This window comes from Hemitrygon akajei, chromosome 2 (assembly GCF_048418815.1).
Source record: "Hemitrygon akajei chromosome 2, sHemAka1.3, whole genome shotgun sequence".
NCBI lineage: Eukaryota > Metazoa > Chordata > Chondrichthyes > Myliobatiformes > Dasyatidae > Hemitrygon > Hemitrygon akajei.
The window spans coordinates 35,102,324-35,121,698 of NC_133125.1; the positions used below are offsets into that span (position 1 = coordinate 35,102,324).

Below are 19,375 nucleotides of genomic sequence, written 5' to 3' on the forward strand. Positions count from 1 at the left end.
CTGAATACCGCGTTCCACCGGGATGCAGAATAAGGCGACCTTGACTGTTGTCTCATGAAGACCACGTGTAAAGCCCTCGGGCAAAGTGGGCTGGTTGAGAGAGAGATTGACACCTGCGATCCCATGAGGAAGTATAAAGGAGGGTCTGGTGGGGGGGGACGACCCCTCCAGACACACCAAGGAGACACAATAGCGATCCCGTCGTAGCGGGAAGCCATTTTGAAGGAAGCCACGTGCGTTAGATTCCGAATCGGGAGTCTGTGGCTGGAATCACGGAAAATCGCTTTTAACTAACAACAGGACAGCCGGCTCCCCTGATTCCACGGTTTTGCTTCGTAAGGACCCGGGCAAGTGTTCCTTTTCTCACCAATCTCTCTCTCTCTCTCTCTCCAACACGGGAAACCCAGCGGTTCCCAAAAGGCTGAAGCCTGCCGACTTTTGAATGACTGTTATATTTCCAAATGGACAAGATATTATACCCTAGACAACGATAGAGCTTATTTCTGATTGATCATTACTATACCTGCGCTTCAGATTGAGTATTCACGACGTATGTTATCAAAATGTTTGTATTAACCTTCCTTTTTGTGCCCCTTTATAAATAAAAACGTTTAAAAATGGTACCATCAGACTTCAGCGGACCTCTCTATCTTTGCTGGTAAGTGATCCAGTTACGGGATACGTAACAAGGTAGACTAGGTCAAAGAAACAAAGAAGGTGCACTGAAGACAGTGGTGATCCTTCTTTGTCAGAAAGATGGGGATCTTTGTCCCTGCATGGGCTCCACAAAATGACTATTACGAACGATTTCCCTCTTTGCTTGATGAATAGCGCATTTGAAACACACTGTAGAGCCCAGATCTTCATCAAGCTGGATCTATGGAGTGTGTACAACCTGATCCGCAATCGTCAGGGGAATGAGTGGAAGACAGGATTCATAATACCCACTGGCCACAGCGAATACTTTGTGATGCCTTTCAGACTTTGAACAGTCCAGCCAGTATCCAAGCTTTCATTAATGAGAGCCCTCAAGACATGCTATATGTTTTCGTTTACCTTGGCAACATCCCCATCATCTCCGACTCCCCAAGACCATGCCTGTCATGTTCATTCAGTCCTTCAGTGTCTCCTTAAAAACCAACTGTACTAGAAGTAAGAAAAAAGCCAGTTCCACATCACAGTCATTTCCTTCCTGTGTTATGTCCTTTCTCCTCAAGGCATAACCATGGACCAAGAAGTGTGTGCAGTCATGGAATGGTCCTTGCTGCGCACCTTCATATGGCTATAGTACTTCTCCGGCTTCTCCAACTTTTATCATTGTTTTACCAGAAACAATAGCGAAATTGCTGCTCCTCTCACCTCCATCACCAAGACTCCTACCTCGTAGATAATCTGGTCTGCTACTGCAGACCATATTTTCGAGAAGCTCAAGAGACACCTCACCACTGCTCCCATTTTCTGGCACTCATACCCTTCTGGACCTTTTGTGATAGAGGTGGGCACATCTGATGTGGGCATCAGGGTCATCCTCTCCCAGCGAGGAGTAGATGGGAAGACACATCCTTGTGCCTTCTTCTTGCATAAGTACTGGTATTGAAAGTGTTGTGCTAACCACTACATTACCATTTTTCTCAGCTAAAATAGAGATTGGCCTTCAGCCCATTATTCGATCAACTCAAATCTTCACTCCGATCGTATAGAACACAAGACTGTTCCAGCTGACACACATGACAACTGCATGTATGTGTCAATGGCTGTGCGCTCTGTTGTACTCCACTGGGCCCACTCCTCACCCCTCTCTGGCCATCCAGGTGCATGATGGACTCTGGATTTTCTGCAACGCTGGTTCTGGTGGCCCACCAGGATCGTAGGTTTTCAACAGTTCGTTGCTGCTTGCCCTCAATGTGCCTGGTCCAATTCCCCCAACCAGCAATCCTACGGGCTCCTGCTGCCCCTAGCAATCCCTCGCTGCCCATGGTCCAAAATTGCCGTAGATTTCATCACAGATTTGCCACCTTTCAATGGGGCTATAGTGATCATGACCGTGATGGACTGGTTCTCCAAAGTGGCCCACTTCATTGCCCTCCCTAAGTTTTTGTCAGCCAGTGAGATGGCAGATTTGATTCTCCAACTTGTAGTCTGCCACCAAAGATCTGCCCTTCTGCACTAACTCCCGTAAGCACTCACCTGGCCCTTTTTAAGATTACCCGTCGCATAAATTCAGTCATTTACCATCTCCGCCCACCACCATCCCTCAGGATCACACCTACCTTCCATGTTTCCTGCCTCAAGCCCATTACCTATGGACCACTCAACCCATCTGAGCCTGCATCTCTGGATCTAGAATGGTGGAAGATGGTCCAGTGAACAGAGTTCACTGGTTGATGGATTCTCATTATTGTGGACTGGGTGTGCAGTACCTGGTTGACAGGGAAGCTTAGGGCCTTAAGGACAGATCTTAGGTGTTGTCCAGTTACTTGTGGATTCATCGCTCATCAAGGAGTTCCACTGGAGCTACCTGAATCATCCTGGGCCATCGGAGGCTGGCCATGGGGCGTGTGTGTCCTGTCAGGCCCACACATGCAGGTACCTTCCAGTCTCCACTCAGCTAATAGGAATCACCTGCCGCTTGTTTCCAGCTTATCACCTGCAGCCTATTTAAACACAGTTCTCATCCATAGTTATTTACTCATCTAACCAACAGGCCTCAACCAGTTGCTCTTAGCTTCCAGTGATCTTGTTGCCTGTTCTATTTTGCTTGGTTTGTGGCCTCTTGTGGTTTGTTATTTTGCAGTCTATTGTTCAAGTTACCTCTCACAGCTAAATCATCTCTGCTGCTCTGCTTTTGGGCAGAGCCTCCTCTACGTTTCCTGATAGTAAGAATTTTCTGGGGAATAAAGAGAAAACTTTATGTATGTATTCAAATTTTCCTATATGTGTAAAATTTTTGCTGATTTATGGGAATGTCTAATCAATGAAACTGAATGGAGCAGGAATATCCTTGAAGGTACGGGGCACTTTCAGTCATGTTGATGGGGTTTTGCAAAGGTCAAGTGCTAACAGCTTTAGGAGCACACAATATCCCATTTTCCACCTGTCACGCTTAAGGAAATGCCTAAAGACCCTGCGTAAAATCTGTGTATGATCTTCCAGAACCTAAAAAAAACTAAAGCATATGCAAATCTTCATAACTCTTGAGTGAGCACTTGAGAAGAATATGACGTTATTTTTTTAAAAAATCTAAACTTGCTACAAATCATTGGCGCAAAAGAACCACAAGAAAGTAGAGTCATCAACCTGTACATATTAATTCCTCAAACTCAGGAATAACCTCAACAAATGTAATTTAAGTTCACTGATACATACCCTCCAATTCCAACAATGATTTGCTTCATTTTTGGCCTTGTGAAATGTAGAACTGATGAAACTCAAGTCCCCCTCATACCTAAAAGCAACACAGATATAAATATTTGTGTTACTGTGCTTATTAATGTTGAATGCATTACATTCATATTATTTAACCTGTATCTGTCTGTTCCTGTCTCACCATTTGTCTGAGTGTTCAGATCAATGGTACTCTTACCTTTTTAAAGAGGTACAGTGAAAATAGCCTAAATTAAACAAACAACATAACCAGGCAACTGTTATCTTTTGTATTTTGTTTCATTGTTTTATTTATCCACTGTTTATTTAATTTTGTTATACTTTTCTTTTGTTGTTCATATATCTAGAATTATTGTTTGCTTTAGGTTTGAATGATCATCCTTTCAGCTACCTATGATTTAAAGTCTGGAATTCCTTTCTTATACTTACCTTTTGATGGGTCCTCTTTTTAAGGTGCTCATTAAAACTTCTCTTTGGTCAATGTTCACATTAAGCAACTCAAGATTTTTATTAATTACCTAGCTCATTCAAAATTACAAAGGATGCAATATTGTATCCCAGCTCACCAAAGCAATTTCTCCGGGACTGATCACCTGTATGAAACAGATATCAGCTACAGTTAATCATGAAAAATGGTAATACATTTACATCATCAATCCATATAGGAAACCTTTAAACAACTGTGTTAGCAATGGGAGGCCTTATAACTCAAAGTTCAAACAGGTTTCCAGAAGGAAACTTATTTTAGGAATTTCAAAGAATGAGTGGAAAGGTAAATTTGAGTTAAGTCAAGCCACAAGCTAAAAACTTTGTGTATAGTCTAAAATAACAGCCTCAAATGGAGGCTGATGGCATACTGTACAGTATAGGCTCAGTTTTTCAGATGAGTTTCTAAGCCAAGGCTGTGTTAGGGTGTACTTCACTTCCCTAAGAGACAAACAAAAAAAAGATACTAAACTCAGTTGTAACATGGTAAACTGCTGTTTCACACCTCTTTTCTGTACTTACATATTAAACTACATACGTATACCTTGACCAGATGATTTTAGTCTTCAATCATCTAGTATTCATCCACTGACTGCCATAACTGGTAAAAAATTTTCCTGTGCTTGTTTTCTCTTCTGTCATTTTCCCTTTTCCTTACTCTCGTTATCTGCAATATAATGGCTTCTAAAACTCTTCAATTTTGCTCTAACAAAGACTTCACCCAAGATCCATGGAAACTTTCATGCTCTTACAATTCTGCCTTTTACTTTCTGGTCCATATACTTCAGAAAGTTATACACATGTAAAAAAAAATTACCATATGACAGCTGTTTTATGCATAAATGTAACTGAAGTGAACATAGTACTATTTCTACATCTGTGGTCACTACAGGCTGATCCTGGATTATGAACACCTGATTTATGTAAACCCGTACATCTGAACTCCCATATTTATTAAATTCAAAAGGTTCATGTATGCCTGTAGATATGTAAATTCCCATGAATGGCAAAACTAGTTTAATTTCTCTCACCACTTTTAGTAATTGTTCTGTTTTATCAGTCTTGTCTGCATCTGATGACATTCATTACAATATTGTGGGATACATATGTCAAGCAATCATTGTGTTTTGTATATTCATATAAATAAATATGGATGGTGCATCTTATGTCAGTAAAGCAAAATTCCTACAAGCTGCTGTTTGATTGTTTTTAAAAAACCCTTAAAGTTCAATATCTGTCTTATCAGGTCCCAGTTCCCTTTAAACTCACTGGGGCCCTGGTTCCCATGCTTCGTTGAAACTTATCAGGTTCACTGGAAAATTTATTATTCTACTATTCTTTGTAACATTTCTACAAAAAGAACTGAAAGTGTCTTGGAGTATTAATTGGAATAACATCCAAAATTCTGAATAACTTGTCATTTAGCAGCACCAAAGTTCCAAGCCTTCCACATTAATGGGGTTTTATTATACTCACTAACTTGGAATGTCAATGGGACCTTCTAACTGTGCAGCTACTCTTTGTTTTCAGAACTCTGTATCACCTAATCTATTTCTTTTTTTCTGTGTTGCAATCAGTAACGTTTCACAGATTAGAGAATGATCAGTTGACTCTATGAACAGCTCACTGTGGCATGTGTTAAAACATCCAGTTTGCTATACACTTGTATGGTGACTTCTGAAGCTCAAAGTCAAAAAATGTTCAGTTCAGTTATCTCACACAATTTAAACTCCACAGGTTTTCTGGACCCAAGTTCCTTTATCATTGACACGGTCTATATTTTACATTCACCCATCGGAAAAAGTATAGACAACCAGAATAAAAATATGGATAAAACATTACAAGACATTTGTTTTGTCAAATCTGCAGTATGTCATTCAGATCACTACACTTGAGCATTAATATGAAAGCATTAGAGAGGGTCACAAGGGAGTTACTAGAACAATTCCAGAGAGATAGGGATTAGTTACATGAACATATTGAAGAATCTGATTATTCTCTTTCACTATGGGATGAGAGAAAGTTTCAAGTAGAAATAGGTTTAAAATATGAAAAACATAAAATTTATAGATGCCAGCATTTTCTTATTACTGACATTAGGCTAACAGTAGTTCTTTGCTTTTATTTACCTTGCTTTCTTAAATAGTGGATTCAAATTTGACTCCCTTCAACCCACCAAAATATTTCCACAATCTACAGTACTGTACAAAAGTCTTAGGCACATATATATAGCTATAGTACCTAAGGCATTTTGCAGAGTACTGTAATAATTTCATTTATTGGACTCTACTGCTGCAACAAAAAATGCAAATTTCATGACATATGTGAATGATGATAAACCTGATTCTGATTTGGGTCTCTATCGTAGATTGAGAGTGGGAACAGTCAGAGAGGACAGAGCAGAATGCACCAGAGACATTCTATAATGATCAATGCCTCATTCTATGATGACATTCTATAGTTGTTTGCAATCAAATGGCCTTGCCTGGTATCAAACCCCACACCACTGCCCCGCCCCTGGGACGACTCCTCTGCCACCCGTCCCACACCCCTCTAGCGAAGTTCCACCCTCACCATTCCCAACAGCCTTTGCTCCTGCCAGATTTATAAACTTGCTCCCTGCTTCACATTGACAAATGCAGTACCGTGCAAAAGTCTTAGGCACAGACACCTTAGTTATATACGTGTGCCTAAGACTTTTGCACGGTACTGTATATAATCTGGGGATGCTGGAGATGCTTAGTTGACATCTGTTCTCATGAAAGGTGAGCAACTGAAAATCGTTTCTCTGTCCATGGATGCTACTGGATCTGCTGAGTACTTCCAGCAGTTTCTGTTATCTCATGTGTTTCTTTTCAGAATCTACAATATCTTGCTTTTATTCCTCCTTCATCTGCCTTTACTGACAAATGCTTCTCACGGGTAACTGCAACGCGCCGGACCTCACACGTTTGCATCAGGCACTCTCGATCCCGACACAGACAAGTCAACTCCTCGCCACCAAACCCCACCCCACCCCACCCCCCACCAAACTTCAAGCATGTGGCGACTGCCGTGGGCGCTGGTCTCCGACATTCGTCCGGTCTCCTGACACCACTCCGGGGTTTGCCGGAGAGCCGCCGGGTCTGTGCAGCCGGCTGACAGACATTCTGACGGGGTGTCCAGCGGGCCGCCGCAGCCCGGGGTACGTTACCTGCCTCACCGTCAAAACCACGGTGCAGCACGCAGCCGCCAGGTGACGTCATCCCGCACCATCTGGGCCGCGAGTCGGTGCTAGTGACGTCAGTGCGCTCAGCGTGTTGTTCTTCCTGGTTCCTCCCCGCCAGCTCTGGACGTATCGCTTTAGCACTTCCTCAATTTCTGGGCTACTCTTTGTATTCGGTGTGAGGATCATTTTGTTAACTAGCTCTAGCAACGATGTCGAAGCCACCACCCAAACCAGCCAAGCCAGGTAAGGTGTCTGTATTTATTTGGAGTTAATTGTCATGGAGCAGAAAGTTAAAACTCAACGAGAACTTTGCGTAAAAGTGATGAGACTTTTGAAGTTTCCTTTTTTTTTAAGATGTCATCGAGCTGCTGATCTTTAGCTACTTAAAATTGTTATGTTTTAATGAATGGTAATTTTTTTAACTCTTTGCGCTATGCTTGCCAGGAAATCGTTTAAGATCAGACAGCATTTGTATTTAAAACCGCCTTGATGGTATTGCACAATGTCCCAAAAGAGTTTCACAGAAGCGTTGTCATTCAAAGTTTGACATGGGACGATCTAAAAACTTATTTTTTTCAAAAGTGGAAAGAGAGGTACAGAGGATTCGGAATGAAAATAAAGAACTTCAGGCCTTGGTACTAAGGCATGGCTGCCAATGGTAATGTAAATAAATCGCAGGACGATGAGAGGATAAAAGTATCTCTGAAGGCTGCAGAAAATAATTGAGAGTATGGGTGAGTGAATGGGAATTGGTGTCAGGCTGAAGATTTTTGGAAAACATCAAGTTTTGGAGTGTATTTTGATTACCCAAGAGTGTATTTGAATAGTGAGGCATGTAATCATTTGAGGCAGTGTTGGAGTTAGAGAAGTGCTACAGTCTTGCTAATCTTGACGTTTTCCCAGCAAAACAAAATTAAAATGTATAAAGATGAGGAAATGATTTGGTTCATTCTCTCTTCTTGATTCAAGGGATCAGAGTTCTATTGAAGTATTGGAGCATTGTGTTCAGTTTTGGTCTCCAAATTTGAGGAAGGACAGTCTTGCTATTGAGGGAGTGCAGCGTAGGTTCACGTGATTCATTCCCGGGATGGCGGGACTGTCATATGTTGAAAGATTGGAGCGACTGGACTTGTATACACTGGAATTTAGAAGGATGAGAGGGGATCTGATTGAAACATATGATTATTAAGGGATTGGTCAGGCTAGAGGCAGGAAACATGTTCCTGATGTTGGGAGAGTCCAGAACCACAGGCCACAGTTTAAGAATAAGGGGTAGGCCATTTAGAACAGAGTTGAGGAAAAACTTTTTTACCCAGAGAGTTGTGGATCTATGGAATGCTCTGCCTCAGAAGGCAGTGGAGGCCAATTCTCTGGATGCTTTCAAGAAAGAGTTAGATAGAGCTCTTGAAGATAGCGGAGTCAAGGGATATGGGGAGAAGGCAGGAACGGGCTACTGATTGTGGATGATCAGCCATGATCACATTGAATGGCGGTGCTGGCTCGAGGGGCCAAATGGCCTACTCCTGCACCTATTGTCTATCTGCCGATGACATTTTATTACATGTATTTCTTCCATGACAGTTACTTATTATTAAAACATTAAGTAAGGTTTGGAATATTATAGATTTCTGTGATATGTCTGTTATCATTCATTAGCTTTTAATTCTGAAGTTATGACCTCATGTCAACAGAAAAACAATGATGCTCTTATTTAGATTGTATAAGTCAGTCACATGGTTTTTCAAACATTGGTTTGTATTTCTTCCTATGTGCACTACTAATCTCATGGATTGCCACTGGCAACTATAATTGTTCAAAATCTGACATTAAAACATGAACTTAACTTTGTGATTTACATATGTATTTGTTAGTTGTTTTGTGTTGTAACTGAAAGCCACCTTTGCACGTTTTAAGTTGGACCATAATCAAATTTTGTGGGTTATAAGTTCCAATAGTTATACCTTCGGAAAAGGTAAAACGTGATGCCATGTGAAACCAGTTCTTGAATCAAACAAAAACACTATTAGTCACTTAAGACTTACAGTAGCTTTTCTCAAATGGAGTAGTGTCTTCATGTACAGGTCTTTTATCTGATTCTAATCAGGACCTTTACTGTTAATGTAACCCCTGGGTCGCCTCAGGCATCGCTCAAACTCGTTCTAGTCTAGGGGGAGCAGCCTTCGGCCCCGCCAAACTGGGTAATCAGCTGGTGTGGATGCTGTGTGATGTCCCCGCCTCGCCCAACAAACAGACAGTACACCTTATGCGATTAAATGAGTACAATTTATAAAGATTACTATAACTAAGCGATTACTAACGATACAGTATATATGAATAAGAGAAAAAAAGAAAAGGCGCCAAACTTATCAAAGTCCAAACCACTTCGTGCACAACCGTTGGAGCTCAATTACTGAAGTCTTCTGGCCACCATTCGATCCCCTCCGACTTCCTCGACCCGCCTCCTGGGACCCCCACGGTGGTCGACCAGACGCTCCACACTCCTCTGTCTCCGTCTTCTCTCATCACCGAAAACCTTGGGCCGGGGACCGTCGCCCAGCTTCCAGCATCCCGTCCTCTCTCTCTCACTCCATCGCGCCGACTCCCCAAAATCCCCGCCAACAATCAGTTTACAGTCCCAAACAAGCTTCCAGCACTTATCATAACAAAGACGCTAGCATTCCTACTATTAACACAGGCGCCAGCATTCCTACTTTTAACAAAACAAAGACGCCATTTTGATTACATACACAGTAACAAAGAAAAAGAAGAAACCCCCTTTACATTAAGTACTGAGGAAACAAAATATGATTTTGAGACATAAGAAAATTTGTTCTCAGGTACACTTGATAACATAATTTCAGATATGATATCTTTGTCTTTCTGGACGGATAATAGAAATATCATCCTCACAAAACTGTCAATTTTATGCCAGCGTAAAATAAACAGGCTTGTGAATGGAGAACAATTTCCTTAGATATTTCTTTTTAGAGCAGACAGAAAGTTATTGATTTTTTTTCTTATCTTCTCAGTATTATCAATTTAGAGTCAAAGTTGCTTTCATCTCCTTTTTATGGGATGAAGTCACTTTACTTGAAAACAAGATTTGCTAAATGGATGGAAGCTACCCTATCATAACAATATCTCCAAAGGTGCTGAAGTAACTCAGATACCTCACTAACTGTGAAGGGGTATTATTAACCATTGTGTCTGGTACTCTGGTTAATGGGCTGGATAGATAACGTATGTGCACCTATTTCTTTGCCAGCAGAATCTGATCTGAAACAGTCTCGAATATTTACACCTCAGTAGGGCAAATGCAAGGGACAGACACTGTGAAGGGCAAGGTCCTTGACCGTACTGCTGAGCAGATAGATCTTGGGATCCAAGTTCATAGCTCCTTGAAAGTAGCTACACAGGTCAATAAGGTTGTTAAGAAGGCTTGTAGAATGCTTGCTTTTATTAGTCCAGGCACTGAGTTCCAAAGTCAGAATGTCATGCTGCAACTTTATAAAACTTCGGTTAGGCCACATCTGGAGTATTAGTCACCCCACTATAGGAAGGATGTTGAGGCTTTGGAGGGGGAGTTTGCCAGGATGCTGTGTGGTTTAGAGAGCATGTACTATCATGAGAAGATGGACGAACTTGGGTTGTTTTCTCTGGAGCATCGGAGGCTGGGGGGAGATCTGATAGAATTTTACAAAATTGAGAGGCACAGAGAGTATCTGTTTCCCAGGGTTGAAATGGCTAATACCAGAGAGCATGCATTGAAGGTGAAAGGGAATAGGTTCAAGGGGGATGTGAGGGGTAAATCTTTTGCTCAGAGAGTGGTGGATGCCTGGAATGCGCTGGCCGGTTTGCTCGTAGAGGCAAATACATTAGAGGCTCTTAAGGGATGTTGGATAGGCATATGGAAGATGGAGTGATATGGATATGGTGGAGGTAGGAGGGATTAGTGTTTGGGTGTTTTTAGCACAACATTATGGGCTGAATGGCCTGTTCCTGTGCTGAACTCTTCTATGTCTACGTCCGGTCCAGAAGATCTATGTAACCTTCAGTGTAGCGATATTAGTTTATTCAAATTTACTTTCTCAATATTATGAGAAGGATAAATTATTAAATCCGGTATTGCTCTTGGTTGTAGCACAGCATTTAAAAACAACACCAGCAGCATCTATTTTAGCAGAAATTTAACATAATAAAACAACTTAAACTATTTTGCACAAGTGTTTCTAAAAATATTGAATACTGAGCAGCATACAGAAATGACAGGACAGACAATCTGAAACTTGGACATAGCTTGGTGTAAGGTATGTCTAAAGAGGAAAAAGTCTGCAAGGAGAATAGGTTTAAAGACAAAATACTCAGTGATAAGTACTCTGTAGCTGAAGCTAATGAGTTAATGATTTAGCATTGAAAATTGTGAATATGCAGTAAACCAAGACCCCATCTGCTCATTCAATCAGATGTAAAAGATGTGGCTCAAACAGAAGAGGTGTTATTAATGTGTTTGTCCTTCAATTGCCTTCATTAAAATAGATTATATGGTCATTCTAACATTTCTGTCTATGGGAGCTTTGCTACATGCAAACTTGCTGCTAGGTTTCTATGACTGTAACTGCACGTTAAAAAAGATGTAAGAAGTCAAATGGATTATATTCTTGTAGTTTCACCAGATGAGTAATTACAGCAAAGGCACATAAGCCATTGAAGGAAAAACGTGAGAGCAGGAAGAGTATTTTGATTGCATGAGTGTTATAACAAAATTGGGTATATGTAGAAAATCACTGCATTTCTAAATTATATTATGAAAAAGGAGATAGTGGATTCAATAGAAAATGAATTTTTCTGCTGGAGTTCTATTTTGTTACAAATGTACTAAATAAAAGAAACTAAGGCAAAATACCTGGCATTGTATTAATAACAATCAAAAATAAGTATGCCATCAACAGTCCCATTTAATATCACATAATGTATACAGTAAACAACCTGAGATTCTTGTTCTTCACAGACATCCATGAAAACGAAAGAGCGCCCCAAAGAATGAGTGACAGTAAAAATGTTAGAACCCCAAAGCCCCCTCCCTGTTCTTTCCTCCCACGCACAAGCAGCAGCAAGCAAAAACCCTTACCCACTTACTTCAGTAAAAAAGCATCAGCACCTTCCACTCACCAAGCAAGCAATAGCAAAGTCACCAAGAAAGACCATGATTTGCAGTACACCAAAAATTAATAATTCAGCCGATAATTCGACATCCCACAGACTCTCTTTTTCCCTAATAAAGCAACAGAGAGATATCACCTTTTCACAGCAAGAGGGGCGACCAACAAAAACAAACAACTTTCTGATTTACAGTGTTAAAGTCTGCCACATTGCTTTTCTCCCCCCGAGTTCTCCGACTCGAGAATTGGCAACAAACTCCCCAACCAACGAGAGAAAGTGAGAGAGCAAGATCCAAGTTCAGAGCCCTCTGACAACTGATTCACTGTTCCAAAGTATTCCGTGTGCAATGCTTCAGTCAGCGGCGCTGGCATAGAACCTGCTTATCCCCAGGGCTGCAGAGCCTCAGAACCCCAAACACGTGCTCGCCTTCTAGGCTGCGTTCTTGGAATATCGAAAAACAACAAGACAGTGGGCTCTGGGAGTGAGTCCCGTCACCTCAAAGAACTGAAGTTTGATTGTAGCTCTCGGTCAGGGTCTTCGACAGAGCCCCACCAACCTTGAAAAGGGAAAAAGAGAGCCAATAAAGGTAGAATTTAAACTGTTTCCGTAAATGAGCTCAAAGGAGTCTCTGTCGAGTACCATCGTAGCTCAGCCTCAATGGGACGGAACTTGCAAAAGATTGAAATCTGTAGGGATTTTGACATGGTTTATATTTTTATAAGATTGGGAGATACTGTTGAATTTAAAATCATTTCCAAAAGAATCAGAATCAGATTTCATATCACTGGCAGATGTCATGAAACTTGTTGTTTGGTGGCAGCAGTAAATTACAATAAGAAATATATTTTAAAAATTATATGAATATAGATAATTAAGCAAGTAGTGCAAAGTGCGATCTCACTGACTTTCCACTTAGTCCAAACAATAGCAATACCGACCTCAGTCTGCTGTTCATGGACTCCAGCTCAGCATTCAACACAATCATACTCTCAGTTCTAATCCATAATCTCAAAAACTGACCCTCTAAGCCTCCCTCTGCAACTGGATCCCTGACTTCCTCATTGAGAGGCCACTGTCTGTGCAGATCGGTAATAACATTTCTTCCTTGCTGACAACAATGATTCACCTTTAGGATATGTGCTTAGCCCGCTGCTCTACTTCCCCTGCATCCATGATTGTGTGGCTAAGTACAGCTCAAATGCCATCTATAAATTTGCCGAGGACACAAACTATACTATTGGTAGCATTTCAAATGATGAAGTGTATAGGAACAAGATAGATCAGCCAGTTGAGTAGGGTCGCAGCAACAACTTTGCACTCAGTGTCAGTGAGACCAAGGAATTGATTGTGGACTTCAGGAAGGGGAGCGTGAGGGAACACACAACAGTCCTTATCGAGGGATCAGAAGTGGAGAGGGTGAGCAGTTTCGAGTTCCTGTGTGGCAACGTCTATCCTGGGCCCAACATATTGATGCAATTACAAAGAAAGCACAGTAGTAGCTGTATTTCACTAGGAGTTTGAAGAGAATTGGTATGTCACCAAAAACACTCTCAAATTTATGCATATTTATGAAATACAGCTGCCACTGTCCTTAAGTATACATAAGTATATTTATGTATATTTAAGGCAGGGGCTGATAAATTCTTGATTGGTCAGAGCATGAAGGGATATGGGGAGAAGACTAGAGGTTGGGGCAGCGAGGAAAAGTAGATCAGCCATGATGAAATAGTGGAACAGACTCTGAGTCAAATGGCCTAATTCTGCTCATATATCTTATGGTCATATTCTCACCGGTTGCATCACCGCCTGGTATTGAGAGGCCACTGCACAGGATTGGAAAAAGCTGTAGAAAGTTGTAACTCTGCCAGGTCCATCATGGGCACTAGCCTCCTCAGAATCCAGGATACCTTTGGAAGGCAATGCCTCAACAAGGCGGTCTTTTGCATGATTAATTTAATTTTCTTTTTTTATATATGTTTATTGTAATTTACAGTTTTTGATGGTCTATTGCAGTAATAACTATAATAATAATTGTTTTGCTGCCACAGAACGACAAATTTCACAACACATCCCAGTGATACTAAACCTGAAAAACCAATCAAGCAAGGCTTTTTTTAATTTTATAAAAGATTTTTTTATTGTGTTTTCAAGTAATTACAGAATAAAAGTGTATGAAAAAAATGTATATTACCCATCCCCCCTCCCCTTAACTCCTCCCCCCTAACATCCCTATAGAAAAAAAAGAAGAAAGAAAGAAAGAAAGAAAGAAAGAAAGAAAGAAAGAAAAAAAAAGAAAGAATGCCTGGATATTGGAAGATCCCCACATGCTCCATGGAGTTCGTAATAACTTTAGTATATATACTTATTTCTTTCCCCAAATAACCAATTATTTCATCTTCGGAGCACCTATATATTCAATCCTATCTTTTGTAAATAAGGGCGCCAAATTTTCAAAAATGTTTCATATTTATCTCTTAAATTATAAGTAATTTTTTCAAGTGGAATACAGCCATAAATTTTTTCCTTCCAACGATCTATACTTAAATATGTATCTGATTTCCAAGTAACTGCAATAGCCTTTTTGGCTACTGCCAATGCAATTTTTATAAATTCTTTCTGATATTTATTCAATTTGGGTATCGGTTTTATCCCTTCAATATCACCTAGTAAAAGTAATATTGGATTATGTGGAAGTTGTATTCCAATAATTTGTTCCAATAAAACTCTTAAATTTGTCCAAAAAGGTTGAATTTTAGAACAAGACCAAGTAGAATGTAAAAAAGTACCAATTTCTTGGTTACATCAGAAACAATGATCAGATAAATTTGGGTTTAATTTATTTATTTTTTGTGGTGTAATATATAACTGATGTAAAAAATTATGTTGCACTAATCTTAATCGGACATTTATTGTATTTGTCATACTCTCAAGACATAGTCTTGACCAATTTTTTTCTTCAATTTTAATATTCAAGTCACTTTCCCATTTTTGTCTTGACTTATGGACTCCTTGTTTAATTGCCTGTTTTTGAATCAAATTATACATGCAAGAGATAAATTTTTTAATCTTTCCTTTTTGAATTAAAGTTTCTATTTCATTAGATTTCGGCAATAACATTGTTTGACCTAATTTTTCTCTTAAATAAGCCCTTAATTGAAAGTAACAAAAAAGAGTGTTGTTTGATACTTTATATTTATTCTTTAATTGATCAAATGACATTAATATACCTCCTTCAAAACAATCTCCTATATATCTAATCTCTTTTTGAAACCAATTATATAAAAGTTGATTATCCATTGTAAAAGGAATAAGTCTATTTTGAATTAAAGATCTCTTTGCTAATAAGGATTTCTTTGTCTCATCGTCAACATTTATCTTATTCCATAAGTCAATCAAATGTTTTAATATAGGAGATTCTTTCTTTTCCCGTATCCATTTAGATTCCCATTTATATATAAAATCTTCTGGTGTGTTTTCTCCTATTTTATCTAATTCTATTCTAATCCATGCCGGTTTATCTTCATCAAAAAAAGATGCAATAAATCTAAGTTGATTTGCTTTATAATAATTCTTAAAATTTGAAAGTTGTAACCCTCCTAGATCAAATTTCCATGTCAATTTTTCCAACGATATTCTTGACATCTTACCTTTCCAAAGAAACTTCCTCACATATTTATTTAGCTCTTGAAAAAACTTCTGGGGTAGTTGTATTGGTAGTGATTGAAATAAATATTGTAGTCTAGGGAATATATTCATTTTTATGGTATTTATTCTACCTACTAATGTTATTGGTAATACCATCCATTTATCAAGATCTTCTTGAATTTTTTTCAATAGTGGTAAATAATTTAGTTTGTATAAATTCTTTATGTCATTATCAACTCTTATACCTAAATATTTTATACCATTTGCCGGCCATCTAAATTGGGTTATTAATCGACATTGACTATAATCTCCTTTAGTAAGAGGTAAAATTTCACTTTTATCCCAATTTATTTTATAACCTGATATTTTCCCATACTCTTCTAATCTATAGGATAATTTACGCAATGAGTGCAATGGGTTTGTTAGATAAAGCAGAACATCATCAGCAAATAAGTTAATCTTGTATTCTTCCTGATTAACTCTGAAACCCTTAATGTCTGGGTCCATTCTAATTAATTCAGCTAATGGCTCTATCGCCAACACAAATAAAGCAGGTGATAATGGGCAACCTTGCCTAGTTGACCTTGTTAACTGAAATGGTGTTGAAATTTGACCATTTGTCACTACTTTAGCTTTGGGATTAGTATTTAAGGTTTTAATCCATTTTATAAAAGATACTCCTAATCCATATTTTTCCAATACCTTAAATAAAAAATCCCATTCCAATCTATCAAATGCATTTTCTGCATCTAAAGCAACTGCCACGCTCATTTCCTCCCTCTTTTGCGCTAAATGAATTATACTAAATAACCGAGTTACATTATCTGCCGATTGTCTATTTTTAATAAATCCTGTTTGATCCATATGTACCAATTTTGGTAAGCATTTAGATAATCTATTAGATAAAATTTTTGCTATTATTTTATAATCAGTGTTTAATAAAGAAATAGGTCTATATGATGTTGGTTTTAAAAGATCTCTATCTTTTTTTGGCAATACTATTAAAGTAGCTGTCGAAAAAGATTCTGGAAGTTTATGCGTTCTTTCCGCTTGGTGTATTAACTCCATAAAAGGAGGAATTAATAAATCTTTAAACTTTTTATAGAATTCAGGCGGAAAACCATCTTCTCCTGGAGATTTATTACTTTGAAGTGATAAGCAAGGCTTTTAAATGTTTTTGATAGTCTACCCATGGAATCGTTCCACAGGACACACTATGTCCTTTTCTTATGTGGTTCTGATCATATTTTAAGCAGGTTATTACTGGATGGATTTATGATCAAAGGTGTTTTGTGTTTTATGCAGGGTAGGTGGCAACTAAATAAAAATATTCTGAGGGAAAACAGTCAAAACTCATGCTTTGCAACGCAAGGCCTGTGCACTCTGATGGTTTAATATACCCACAGTTTTTGAATGTGAAGACTGCATCTCACTTTGCTTCTCTGAATAATAGCTCATTGCAGTAACTGCTGTTTTGATTTTTGATTTTCAGGTCAAGTGAAGGTTTACAGGGCTCTGTTTGCGTTTGAACCCAGAACAGTAAGTCCTTTAATTGAAACTGACAGCTGATTTGTGTACTTTAGAGGGATCCAGAAATGCTTAGAATTTAAATTTAACTGCTTTATTTCTTTTGTTGGTGATAGTAAAACACATCTCGAAACAGCATCGAGTTAGTAAGCACTTAGTTTTTAAATTTGAATTATGGAAGAGGAGGATTTTATAGTTGCTAATGTGGACATGAGTTCCATGTTTGGAGTGAAAAAACATAACAAAAAAGAAAAATAGAAATATGTTCAATTTCAAGTTTATTGTCATCTGACTGTATATGTATACAACCAAATGAAACAATGTTCCTCTGGGTTGCAGTGCAACCACAAAACACACACAGCAGATAAAACAAAGTGTTACCATAAAGAAGTTAATAACATATAGTTCGAAGTGGATCTAGTATACAGTGCAGGTAAACGGTACAGTAAACAGCTCTCTGTTTTTGTGATGAGATCTCGGTGGTGGCAAGGTGTTTGAGGGAAAAAGCTGTTACCCAGTCTGGTAGTCTTTGTCATGATGCTCCTGGTGGTAGGGATCATCCACAAAGCTTCAGTCCTTTTGTATAAAACACTCCAGGTAATTGCCACAAATGGTGGGGGGGGGTGGGGGTAGAAGGGAGACCACAATTATCCTCCTCCTGGTTTTTTCCTATCCTTGGTATGGTCTTGCAGCCCGATGCCTGACAGCTTCTGTATCACACAATGATTCCACCAGACTGGACACCCTCAATGGTACCCTTGTAAGTGTTGCAGAAAGACAGATCAGGGTTGCAGCAGGTGATAGAGAAAAAAACAAGCATAGCAAAATAAAAATGCTTTGTATTTTTTCTCATTTCTGTAAACAGTATTACCAAACTTCTAAATACGTTATGTGTAAATAATTTATTAAAATTTTTGACAATCTGATGTCCAGTTTTAACTTCAAAATCATATTTCTATAATTTCTTCAACTACAATATGCTATATTTTAATGATTTTTTTCCTCATTATTCCATATTAAATTTTGGAAGTGGACATTTTTACAGTAGCACACCAGAATTTCAATCTTGATGTCAGATCTCTTGTTCGTATTCATTTTACCACTGTTGTTTAGTTGAAGCTTATAGCGTATGTAGAAGATACGTGCACAGCCAGTACTGAAATTGTTTTGATTTCAACAGCATAAACTTGAAAATCCTCTCCTTTCATTTAATTTTCTTCAAAGTATATGACTACTGCAATGCAGGAGAAGTAAACCTGGAGAAAGAACTCTTATTATTTAAAATGGTTACCCATTTTGTCAAAGAAAAAAATTCTTGTACATAAAACTGTATGGTAAACTGTTTTGAAATAAGTATCAGTTTGCTTCTAGAAATGGTCACATCTCCCTCCATATGTGACAATTCTGATATTAGTACCAGTATTTTCCATTCGAAATTACCAGTTTCAAGACTTAAACCAGCTGGGAAGCTGGGAATTACCATAAAAATTTGGATGCAGAACATACCAAAAAAAACATTTTTTTCCTGGCAAATGGAAATCCTAGCTTGTTGTTCAAGTTAATTTGAAAGAATAATTCTCACAGTTGAAATAATGGCCTCCTGACATAGATTGGAAAGCCACTTCACCGAGCACAATGCTCCGTCTACCAGAAAAAGTGGGATCTCCCAATGGCCACTCATTTTAATTCCACTTTCCATTCTCATTCCAACATGTCAACCCATGGTCTCCTCCACCGTTGTGAAGAGGCCACACTCAGGTTGGAGGAGCAACACCTTATATTCTGTCTCGGTAACCTCCAACCTGATGGCATGAACATCAATTTCTCAAACTTCCAGTAATGGCCCCCTCCACTTCTTCACCATTCCCCATCCCCTTTTCTCTCTCTCACCTTATCTCCTTACCTACCTATCATCTCCACTGGGTGGTCCTCCCAGTTTCTTCTCCTATCAGATTCCCCCTTCTC

General features: G+C 39.0%; 2 protein-coding genes across 15 annotated transcripts in view; one reads left to right on the top strand and one right to left on the bottom strand.

The window, feature by feature from the left end:
* LOC140740646 (nicotinamide riboside kinase 1-like) overlaps window positions 1-7,135 on the bottom strand; it is a 55,909-nt gene extending 48,774 nt beyond the window's left edge. For 4 of the 14 annotated variants that reach the window (XM_073070096.1, XM_073070088.1, XM_073070057.1 and 1 more), the window contains exon 1: window positions 3,367-6,467. In XM_073070096.1, the coding sequence (XP_072926197.1) occupies window positions 3,367-3,395 (29 nt within the window). In that variant the 5' untranslated portion in view covers window positions 3,396-6,467. Of the gene's footprint in view, window positions 1-3,366; window positions 6,468-7,063 lie in introns of those variants that run through there. The other 10 variants (XM_073070047.1, XM_073070013.1, XM_073070022.1 and 7 more) reach the window with 9 other exon arrangements.
* Window positions 7,136-7,155: 20 nt separating this feature from the next.
* Window positions 7,156-19,375, top strand: part of ostf1 (osteoclast stimulating factor 1) — a 51,769-nt gene continuing 39,549 nt past the window's right edge. Inside the window, exons 1-2 of the mRNA XM_073070127.1 lie at window positions 7,156-7,321; window positions 17,376-17,422. Coding sequence (XP_072926228.1) covers window positions 7,288-7,321; window positions 17,376-17,422 — 81 coding nt within the window. The 5' untranslated portion in view covers window positions 7,156-7,287. The remainder of the gene's footprint in view (window positions 7,322-17,375; window positions 17,423-19,375) is intronic.